Genomic DNA, 11,930 nt, shown 5'->3' on the forward strand with positions numbered 1-11,930 from the left:
TGAAAATATGTTTCATGGTGCATCTGATAATATTGATTTTATATTGTGAATGTTTATATTTTTTAATATAAAGTTAGTCAAACTCTACAAAGTTTGACTTTGACGAAACCTTATATGCGGACTAAAAAGAAATGGAGGGAGTACGAACTTTGAACCTTTGTCTTGCTTGTGTCAGGCCACATTTTGTGCTTTATGAAGATGAACATGTCAGATGTAGTTGAATTTTAATATGTGGATTAGTCTGTGCATTATGAAGTTCATTTCTGAAGTTGGATTATGTGTTAGTTTATCAATTGTTGCCAAAATGGTAGCCAAACAGGATATGGTAGTTATTTCAATCTAGAAATCGTTGTGGCAGCCAAACATGATTTTTGCAACTGGATTTCCATTCCAAACAAATGAGATCCCCATGGAGATTCCATTTCATTTCATTTCTACCAAATGAAATGAAATGAAGGGTGCCAAACTAGCTGTTGGGGTAATTATAGGATTCAAATAGGCATGGCGTACAATCATGGAGTTTTCCAATTTCTGCTTTTTCCAAATATACTTGAACCAAAGTGGCTCTAGACTCAGGCCGTTATGTATACTTTGTTTTTTCTTATAATATATAAAAAAGAGATGTCTTCCCTCCGATCATGTATACATTTTAGTACGTACCACAAAATATAGTAGTTAAACTGCAAATCCGACACTGCACGACTGACGACGGTACAACCACGTCGGTGGAACGCCACTGACGATCGAGCTTAGCTGCAGCATTATTCAACACTAGTAGGTGCAGCAGCTACGTACTACGTAGGCGGACGATCGGTCTATGGGTTGTAGTAGATGATCTTGATCTCGGAGACGCCATGGCAATTGCCGCCGGGGACGGAGTGCTCGAAGCAGTGGTTGCCGCTGTTGCATCCGGCAGTGGGGCAGTGCCCCTGCAGCGGGTTGCCGTGCGGAGTGACGGAGACGCGGATGGGCATGTTCGCCTGGTCCGTGCTCACCTCGTAGTACGCCCCGCCCTCATGGCCGATGTGGAACTTGGCCACGGCGGCGCCCTGCGCCGACACGCTCCCCGACCACGCGCAGACGTCGAACGACTCGTGCCTCCCGTTGGGGAGCAGCCACCCGTTGGGGAAGAGCATCTTGCTGTTCGAGACCGCGTTGATGCCCAGGTTCAGGTCGTGGCCACACAGGTTCTGCACCGTCACCTTGTGGCCGTCGCAGCCTTGACCGGCGGCGGACATGGCCGTCGCCGACAGAGCCACGAGTAGCAGGAGGGCAAGGGACTTGGAGGACGCCATGACTAGCTAGCTGCTACCTGTTGGTGCTAGGAAATCGGGAGTCGAGGAAGAAGAGAGAGGCTGGCACTGGTTTGGGTTGAGGTTTATGCCTCAGGGCTGTGAGAGTATTTATAGGTTAATATGGCTTGGGCACGAAGGTTCGGGATTGTAGCCGCGTCTGATATTCACTAGGTTAAAGAACTTAAAGCTATCATTGTTAGTGCGACGAGCTAAAGACGCTGGTGTCGACTAGAAAATGTTCTCTCGGTGTACGTTCGTTCTCTCAAAGCATGTGGCCGGGCTAGCATGTGCGCGTGACACGTTACTTTGTGTGTGTGTGTGTGTGGTGGTGGTGGGGGGGTGGGGGGGTGGGGGGGGGGGTGGGGGGGGGGGGGGGGTATCACATGTTACTGTTACCGTGCCACCCAGTCGGTGGCTCGCAACAAAATTTGGTGCTAAAAAAATATTTGGTGTGGTTGAGTAGGAGTAACATGTTGTGTGGGTCCTTGGACACACGAGAGGAAGTACACGCCCAATTATGTGTGGCGTTCAACTTAAAAAAGAATAGGGAGTACAACTGTTTTATCTGTCGCTCTACTGCACTCGCGTGCAGCTATAGTACTCGTGTCATCTGTGCACCCGAGACGGAACAGGACGAACATGAGGCAGCACCAACGTATGCCTCCATAGTTCATGGCCTGAAGCATCTCTCCGTAGCCTGACTGCACTGAAAAGCCGAGCAGGACGGCACGAGCTTTGCCCCCCGAGAAAAGGACGGCACGAGCTTTGCCCCCCGAGAAAAGGACGGCACGAGCTTTGCCCCCCGAGAAAAGGACGGCACGAGCACGCACCGGGCCATAAAAACACGGCCTAGTGTAGGCAGGGCAGGGGCAGGGGCAGGCCCAGGGTGGCTTTTGTTTAAATCGAATCTCCGCCGACTAGTTTCTTTTCTTTGAATCCAGAGAGCTACCCCTACGCTTCGTGGATGGGGAATGTGTGCTTTTCCCTAACTTTAAATCCACGTACGCATCGCATGCAATGCAGTGCACCAGCGTATGGCCACATGTTTCTAGTTTTTACCGAGGGTGCATTCTAGGCCCGTTTGTAGAAAGATTGCAGGCATATTGGATTGCAAATACATATTACTACGTTTTTTTTAACACAATACAGTTGCAGACAGTCATACATATACACATATGTTTATCTCTATGAATGCTATGAGCACATTCGAGAGACTAACCTAACACTTTATTTTGAGATTGACGAAGTCACCGCTACCACCTCTATAGTCGATGGGAACATCCTCCCACTGAACGAACATCGTCGAAATTTTAAAATAAATTCAAAAAAATACGAGCATCACTGAAGAAAGCAGCAACCAATAGGACTATTTTAATCCTCCCTTCTTGATCGTGAAATTCTTTTTCATCAAATGGGAGGATAGCAGGTTTGAAAAAGGATTTTAGAGTGTAAGGTTTGGCCAGGAGGGTCTCTTAACGTCTTCCTTTTTTGCTCATCGAAGTTATTTCTCAAATAAACAAGGACACTTAAAAAAATCTGTGAGCAGACAGATTCACATCTTTTACAACCCACACAATCTTCGGTTCTCGACGCAGAAGCAATTTGCTAAGTTCCAAAAGATGCTACTGGTAAGCACGAAGATTGGTTACGAAGAAATAACAAGAAAGAAAATCATATTCTGATACATAAGAGTTATAAAGGAATCAAAATAGTCTCTCTTTAAAAAAAAGAAATGGATTTCATTGAGTGTAAGTATAAGATTTAAACTCTGATGGACGTTCAGCCACAAAGAACCCAACCATCTGAGCTAGGCTTCATTTGGCTAATTCTACACATTAGATTTATGGTTCACAAAGAACCCAACCATCTGCACCACAATCTAATTGTCAAAAAAAGTCACACCAAAATTTATAGTTCTACATGTTACTGTGGTGTCCGATTCTCGACCCGCGTCCCTGGTACGCTGTCCTTATGTCGGCAGTAGGATATGCATAGTTGCGAGAGTATCAAATCTTAGCCTGGTCATCTAGCATGTCATACTTACTGACATAAAGCCCGAAAACTAAATGATGAAAAGCATGTCGACACCTGCTGACTGAGACGTGAAAGCTGTGGCAAAGTGAACATCAGATTTGCTTTGATCCTACTTGATTCAGATTTTTTTTAAGTTACTTGTAGGATCGTTTTGTGTAATTTATAAGATTTAGTCCCACAAAAATATTCTGGAGGAATATTTTCACTGTGTTCATTTTTTCTGTAGTGAGTTTAAACATTCGATTATCTAAGATTCACGTAGCCACGGCACTAGACAAGTATCGCACAAGACCTAGACCCTACCAAACGAAACGAAGGCTCTCTCGTGCTGCAACCCTAGACGCCGCCATCAGCCCCTCCCTCGCGCTCCTCTCCCTCGCCGTCGCTGGAGGTCGCTGATGGGCAAGGCCCGTGCAGTGAAGGCGGCAACGGGGCCTCTCTCCCGGGGTGGTCTGCAGCGGTGAGGAGACCGACGGTTAAGTGGCGCTCGTCGTGTAGAGGGTCGGCGATTAGGGGTGAGTCGACTCTATGGCTTGCAGGAGGCGACTCGAACAGTTATGGCGTTGGTCGGCTTCCGGACAGGCGGCGGCGAAGGATGGATCCCGTGCATCGGTGCATGTGGCGGCTCGTTCCTCTGGCGCGGTGGTGCGGCCTCCTGCCCTAACGAAGGTGGTCGGTTGTTGTGGCAGCCACTGCCTGTGATGACGGATCTGGGACTCCCCAGACCTGGCTTGCAATGGGTGGTGGTCGGTGGCTTTGGTCGATGGTAGCGGCGGTGAGACATCGACTATCTGTGTTGTGCGGCAATTCATAATTCGCAGGCAGGACCTAAATTCTGTGTGATGTCCATGCCTAGGTCCACACGTCGGCGACTCTCTCCGGGCCCGTTTGCCATGGAATAGTTTGGATTTCAAGTCCTCTCATTCTCAAGAAAAAGCTGATCCCTGTGTCCCTGTGACCAACAGGCCCAAATACGCCCTATGATTCACGCGCATGCGCCAGGACAGAGCAGTATGAAGAAAATAAGAGACAAACACCCATATCACTGAACCCGTTCATGATCATATCCTTGTATACACAGCGAATGATACTGACACATGAGATAGGAGTCGGCAGAGTTCGGCCAAATTATACGGTCCCCGTAAATAAACAAATCCAACTCCACAGCTGCCCCAAAATAAAACCACCCCGAAACCAATGACAGCTCTTGTTCAACCCGCCAGCACACAGCCTCAATGAAAACTGAAATGGAGCAGCAGCAAGGATAACAAAAAAAAAGGGCTCAACCCACAATACCTGGAAATAAACCGACGCATGCAGGGTCTTGCACAACGGCAAGCCGTCGAAGTTTTGACCACCAGGAACCCTTACAAAACAGTCCAATAGTGGATGCAGGACAATGCAAGTATGAAAAAGGAAACATGAAATAAACAAGCTCCGTACTCTCGAAAAAGAAATAAACAAGCTACCAACTTGGACCTCCTGAGCAGTGCAAAATTATCCCGTGACAGTGCACGCGAGCCCCTTATGCATAACGGATCCATAAGCAACCGGGACTTGTAACCATACGACCAAAGTTTGATGCATGCGATGGATGCAAGGGAAAGCGATAGCAGACCCAGACCGTAGGGCATGCAAGCCACGCCAACGAACCATCGGCATGGCACCCAACCATACAAGCTCATCTCACCCCCAATAAGAAATTGAAGGTTCTAGATGCCTTTAGCAAAGTTAGCAGGCAGCCAACTTAACCCTCTTTTCCACACAAGTGAAAAAGGCTGGACTGACACATGTACTGATGCATCAGTTAGTGAGGACCCTTCGACACTCCTGTTAGGATGGTGGACTTCCCCAAAGATACGATGCAACCTGCAACCGAAGACCCAGACTCGACACATGGATGGATGCATGTGCAGACTCGACACCAATGCCACATCAACCTGAAACTGCACGGCTGATTGCAATCCTTGCCCAGTCAGCTGATTCTTTGACCAGAGGATCATCGGATGATAAGCACTCATCCAAAAATTCCTTGCTTGAGGTCGATTGATTGATCAAGGGACCAGCATGAACACCCAATGTGTCTGCCAGATCTCCCAAGACACCTATTGCAGTCTTCATCACAGAATCATCCCTGAAACAGTAAGAGATCATTTTAGAAAATTATCGTGCTTAACTATGAGTCGCACTAAGCTGAAATATTGGTCAATTGTTGCAATAACACTTCACTGTCCGTGTTCATGGCCGCTAAAAAAAGAGTGGGGTTGACTGGCCAGGAGGCTTAAGGGGGAGACATTCGATTCTGGCAATAGTGTAAGGTGTGCGTAGGTGTGTGGACACACTATCATTATTGGGTGTGGTCTTTTCCATCATAGTGGCAATTCAAGTGCAAACAACATACATTCCATAGAACAACAAAAGTGACCAAACTTAGTGCACAGTAAGAAATCGCAAATTAGAATCTAACGCCTATTAGTAAATGCAATCTAAAGTAGCAGATCATAATCAGAAGTTCGCCAACACAAAAATTTGCAAGGCTTAGCTCTTAATTACTAAATCACCTCAAAGGCATCCAGAAAAAAATTGTTAGAACAGGCCTGTAACGGACTATATGGCTATAACACTTGTCAGGTATACCCTCATTTTGGGAGAAAATTGCTTATGTATCATTGCAAGAACTCCTATTTTCATCATATGCCTACGATAAACACTATTCATTCTATCTGATTCGTCTCTTCGTTATTTTTCTTCACTCGTTGGCTAGGTGTTAGTGAGTTTTGCCCTGGTTTAGCAGTGTTGCTGATGCATGCATGTGTTGCTTAGGCGGCGCTGCTGCTACCATGGGTATTTTACAGAGAAGCAGCCTTACATTGCAGGCAGTGGCGGATCTACAGGGTGGGCCGCGGCCCACCCTGGGATTTGGTCGACCCATATATATATACATAGCCCATAAGAGATAAGTGGATGGGCCGGAAGAAAATAATAGAAAAGCCCAGCCAACACAGCGTCGACTCGTCGCACAGCCTCCCGTCCCCAATTCCCCTCGCGATTGCTCTACGTTCCCGCCCATCTCGCCGCCGTGACTTGCCGCCTGGTTCCGTGCCTCGCCGGCGACTCTGTCCGCCCCACACCTGGCCGGCGCGACCGCACCCAGCCGAAAGCCCGCAGCCGCCCGGTCCGCACTCGGCAGTCGCCGCTCAGCAGCCGGCGTTCTGCAGCGGCAGCAAGTCTGCAGCCAGCCGCCCAGCAATTCTTGAGGTACCTTTGGTGAGATTTCTGCCCATCGCCCAGCAATTCAAGTCGTGCTGCTACCTGATAGAACAGCTCATTACGAGCTTAGGCTTGTTGTGCTCCTTTGTAAATTGTAATTTAGTACTGTGCTGAATTCTGTCCAGGAATGTTACTACTTACTGCTGAACAGTTTCAGTTTGGGTCAGATTTCTAATCTATGTGGCATCTTGAGCTGTAATTTCCAGGAATTTTACTAATTACTACCGAATTGTTTCAGTTTGGGTCAAACAATTAATAAATTGTTCTCATTTTTTTGAATCAGTGCATGCCATTGTCACATTGAAGAACAAAATGTGAACCACCATCACAGGATTACATACATGTATCAGATGTGGAAGAATGAACACATTCAGATAGTCTTCTTTGAACTTTTCAAGGTACATAGGCTTTTCTTATGCAAAATTAAGACTTATCTGAGAAAAAAATTGATTAATTTATATTTTGCTATTGGTAAATTAGTTACTACATTGGCATGCCATATTTGTTGTAAAAAATTTTTATTAGGTTGGACCACCCTGCTTCAAAATCCTAGATCCGCCACTGATTGCAGGTACCCATGCAGGAACACCTAGCCAGAAAAGGCATATCCATGTTGACTCATGGCCAGTTAGGCAATTAAGTGAAAGGGTTGACACGATAACAGAAGCACACCAACAGCCCACTAATGGCGGTAGCAATTCATGAAGTTTCGGAATTGAGTAGTGCAGAATGAATCGGGAATCTTTTAGCGGCATATGACAAAACTTAATAGTTATTCAGTACTCCTTCCCTAAGATATAACTTAAATTTAACCAAGTTTATATGGAAAAAAATCAACATCTATATTACCAAATTATATATAACTTATATTTTGGAAGGAGGGAATAGCATATAAGAAATTACATGTTTCCAGAAACTAGCTTGATTGAGTTAAAATTGCCATAATTATCAATTTTCCAGTACTTTGGCCCTTTTATATTTTTTAAGCAGCTTAGGCATTTGCCTGCCATACAGGAAAAATGTCTAATTATTGTTATCTATATGTGTTTGCATGACCAGTTTCCAGCTTTGAGCATCCGGAAAGCAGGAAATATTCATGTAAATAAGTGAGAAATTAAGGAAACAGAAAGTATTCTAGACGACTTACATATCCTTGCCATTATGAAGAGCGTCAAGGAACTGAAGAATATGTGGGGCATACGGCATCAGTAACTGCATCTTAGGGGAACCCTTGAATCCTTGAAGAATGCCAGAGTAGGCCTCCAAGATGCCATTCCTTAATTGATTGGTGTAGTCGAGCATTTCCTCATCAGCTGCAGTTGCATGCGCCGACAAATCTGCTGCACTTTGTAGCATGGGCATCGCATAGATCAAATACTTCTCAAAGTTCTCCCCAATTGCCAGTGCAATATCACCAAAGCACGAGAATATAGGTGGTTTTACAGATCTGTGTAACTGATTGCTGGAAAGATCTTTCAGGAGCTGGGTCATGATGCCGTCACAGTAGGGTAAAATTTTGTCCTCCAGTGCCCTGCACAGGTCACCCACAACACCCACTGTAATAGCACATACCTGATACTCTTCAAAGTTCTGAAGTCCCATTTCCAAGTACTGGTAGAATTGCGCCATGTACTTTGCGAAGTTTGAACCGGCTGCATATGCCAATGCACCAATAGCAAGCATAGCCTCCTCATGCACCGTGGCATTTCGACAAGCAAAAACTCTCAAAAATAGATCCATCATCTGATCCGCATACTGCAAGAAGGCAAACTTTGTTGACTCCATCCCTCCCAACTTCTGGATAATGACCTGCAAGCAACCACAGAGAAGGCCCTGCAGATCGCTCCGCTTCTCCCTCTCGTCAGTTGACAACTTTCCTGCTTCAAGTGTCTGATGGAGTTCCATCATAATCACTGGTATCAGCTGCAAAACAATAGGAGCTGTCTCCTCGGTAGAGCACCTGACAACTTCATTTAGAGTTTCATAAGCTGCGGTACGCAGCCTGGATTCTCCAGCATCTTCTCTGTGACTGGTCACAATAAGGCTCTGAATAATATCTTGGAAGAAAGGGGCTAATGGTGACGCCGATCCAGCATCCACATAGCCTTGTGCAAGGAAATAGAGTGCCCCACATGCCTTTTCTGCCACATTTGGGACATCCTTCATGCTTTGAAGTAGCACAGTAAGTATTTGCTGGCAGTTCTCAGCTGTAATAACAGGAGCAGTTTCAAGCGCAGAACCATGAAGAAACTCAAATATTCTTCCGAGGGTCCAAGCAGTGGTGTCCTTCACATGGTTATTTGGGTCCTTCAACAACGCAGACAACATAAAATTCAAGGCTACGTTAACTAGAGGGGCCAGTTTATCAGCTGATGGACCCTCCAGAATGGATCCAAAAGCATATGTTGCAGCCTCTCTTTGCCTCCATTCAGGTTTCGTTATGTTCTCCTCAACAAAAGGCATCACAAGAGGAACAATGTCATCACCAACAGTCCTCGCCACCAGGCCCAAACAAGTACCACCAGCCATTGCAAGGTTCCAAGCACCTTCATCCAAGTCTTGGTCTTCCTCCTGCTTCAGGAGAGTCTCCAGCAGCATTGGCACTAAAGCAGGAAGAGCTTGCTTGATAAAATAGTAGCAAGGAACATCAGAATCAGCTGTAAACTCACTACTGTAGTCGTCCAAAATGTCGATTTCCTCATCGCATATGGAGCTCCAAAATTCAATGGCCTGAAGTGCAACTGACTCCTCATCTCCTCTCACGGCCTTTGCAGTAATATTAAATATGTCCTGCATGTATGTGGCCAGCTTATCGTAATAAGTTGATGAAATAGCCACCAAACACTCAAAGGCAGCCTGTCTTATCTTCACCTCTGGTGACTGTGTTGCTTCGCATACGACTCTCATGATATAATCACGCTCCATGTCATTGGAGAAGTTAACCTGAGCAAAGCCCAATGCATTATACAATGCCCGTGTGGCTGCAAGTCTCACTTCAGAGTTCCCTTCAGAAGCATTCATACCTTGAACAACAGCTGTAAGTATCTTGTTGACTTGGTCTTGATCAACAGCTTCTGGAGAAACTTCCTCACATAAATAGCCAAGTGTCTCGAGCGTCGCCTGCTTGACATTAGGCTGGACCTGATGTATGTTTGAGAGCAATGATCCTATAAGCTCAGGCCATTGCTTCTGAGGGATCTCAATGCCAGCAATCTTTGCGATGACTTGAGAAGATGTAGATCTGGCACTTGCAACAGGAGATGAGAGAGTTTGCAGCAGCAACGCTTTAATTTGTGCCTTGACACCAGCATCCAGTGCCAGCCATCTCTGGAAAAGTTCACTCTTCCTGTGCTGCTCCTTTGCATCCAGTGCATTCTTAAGGATCAAACCAGCCAACCTGCGGCTCTCTTCAGGTTTCTCGTTATTGGCCAACTCACTTGAGAGGGAGAGCAAGAAACCTGGGAGGTTTTGCTCCTGAAACTGCTTGAGGCTTTCTTCAGCATGCTTCCTAATCGAGCCATCAGCAGATTGCGCACTCAAGAGTATTTGAGTAACATCCAACGACATGTTGACTGTGTAAAACCAAAATAGAGGAATCAGATATACTTCATGACATAAGAACTCCATGCATCATCAAAGAGATACAGCTCTTCTCAGATGTAAATTACACAAGACACAGTAGACCTGTTTTATGTAAAACCAAACAATACACTAAAATCTTATAAAATGGTAATGAGACACACGGTCCACATACAAGGAAATCATTAATCTTTCAATTTCATCTCAACAAAAAAATATCAGCTATAAAGAATCTGTTCTTGGCATCATAATTTACAGGTGAAAACAGAGACGAATTAGCACCATATAAATTGATTCTTACGAGCAAACAGAAGATTAAACAACATTTAATCAAGAAACTATCAACTACAATGAGTTATGATTACATAGAATTTTGTAGCACAAGTTTCTTAAATGAGGCAATCATTAATTGCACGGAATTTTGTAAAAGTTAAATTGCATGAATACATCCGCATAAGTAACCAACTACACAGAGGAAAGACAACCTTATAAGCAAGAAAATAATCGGTGAACATCAACCCCAAAATCTAAACAGCTGTATAAAATCTGACGTGGACATAATGCCATTGCCATATTACTTCTTAGCTCAAGGAGGATACAAATATCTGGGGAGCAACCTCATTTTAAATGGAACGGGTCCTTGAGTAACACCTAAAGCCTCTGCTGACAAGAACTTTATTATACACCAGTTCCCTGAGAGTACTATTTACTTCTACCGTTGAAGTAGCCATTTACTCCTGTGTATGTAGACCGCTTATGCATAGTACGTGGATATTGCAAGCTACGGCGAGAAATATACACCATTCAACCATGAATACTCCACCAAAATATAGCAAAAAGAGAACCGAATCTAGGGTTACAAATTCAACATGTGTGCCAAATCCACCTTAACACACAGCAAACTACAACAGATCTGCCTGGTAGTTCGGCGACAACAGAAGAACAGAACACGGATAGAGATGTGGAGAGAGGCGGTGAGCTTCTGCGTCCTACCTTCTAGCGCCCTACTGAGAAGGGGAGATAGTCGGCGACGAGGGGCGGGGTGGGGCTGGCCGGCGCGGGGGACCTCAGACGGCGACGGTTGCGTGAAGGAGTTGTGGTGTTAGCTCGCCGAATCGGATACGGAGGCAGCTCGTCGGTTGGGCGGATTCCACGACGAGGGAGGCGGCCGTGGCGGCGGAGAGGGAGGCGACGGCGGCGGCGGAGAGGAAATCAAATAATGTGGGGAAAATAAAGGAAAAGGGTGTCTTTGGTTGATGAGCTGGGAGATGCGAGGGCGGTCGTGAGGGGCAGCCCGCAGCCGTAGGATCTTTGATGGACGGTATTGATGGAAACAGTTTGATTATGTCTGTATTTCGGTTTCGGAAGAAACTTTGCAAAATTATGCGTTTCAAAGGACAGAGAAGGGATGAGATTTAGAGACCAGAATTGAATGCAAAAAAAAATAGACCAGAATTGAATGCAAAAAAATAGAGACCAGAATTGCTTTTCATAAGGCTATGCTAGGGAAACAAATTTAGGCCTCCTTTGGTTCAATGGTAGAAAAATTATAGGAATAGAAAAGTCATAGAAAATGAGATGACATGCATCTCAAATCCTATGGCCTCATTTGGTTTGTAGGAACTTTGCAGGAATTCCATAGGATAGGATTTGCAAAGGAAAAATTCTTTTGAAGCCCTTTGGTTTGTAGGAATGGATTTCTATTCCTATGTAGGATAGGAGTCAGTCTTTCACATTTTAAGAGAAAAAATT

General features: G+C 45.4%; 2 protein-coding genes across 2 annotated transcripts; both read right to left on the minus strand.

The window, feature by feature from the left end:
- Nucleotides 1–547: 547 nt before the first annotated feature.
- On the minus strand, nucleotides 548–1,395 carry LOC125555719 (uncharacterized). Its single transcript, XM_048718579.2, has one exon. It carries the CDS (start codon nucleotides 1,293–1,295, stop codon nucleotides 816–818), a length of 480 nt encoding a protein of 159 aa, XP_048574536.1. The 5' UTR covers nucleotides 1,296–1,395; the 3' UTR covers nucleotides 548–815.
- Nucleotides 1,396–4,594: 3,199 nt separating this feature from the next.
- On the minus strand, nucleotides 4,595–11,422 carry LOC125508047 (importin subunit beta-1). Its single transcript, XM_048672609.2, has 3 exons — nucleotides 11,172–11,422; nucleotides 7,747–10,171; nucleotides 4,595–5,463 (listed from the first exon to the last, which is right to left on the minus strand). The coding sequence occupies exons 2-3, from the start codon at nucleotides 10,164–10,166 to the stop codon at nucleotides 5,265–5,267; spliced, it is 2,619 nt and encodes an 872-aa protein (XP_048528566.2). The 5' UTR covers nucleotides 10,167–10,171; nucleotides 11,172–11,422; the 3' UTR covers nucleotides 4,595–5,264.
- Nucleotides 11,423–11,930: the final 508 nt, after the last annotated feature.

The sequence above is a fragment of the Triticum urartu genome, chromosome 5A, assembly GCF_056163025.1.
Source record: "Triticum urartu cultivar PI428250 chromosome 5A, HENAU_Tu73, whole genome shotgun sequence".
Classification (NCBI taxonomy): domain Eukaryota; kingdom Viridiplantae; phylum Streptophyta; class Magnoliopsida; order Poales; family Poaceae; genus Triticum; species Triticum urartu.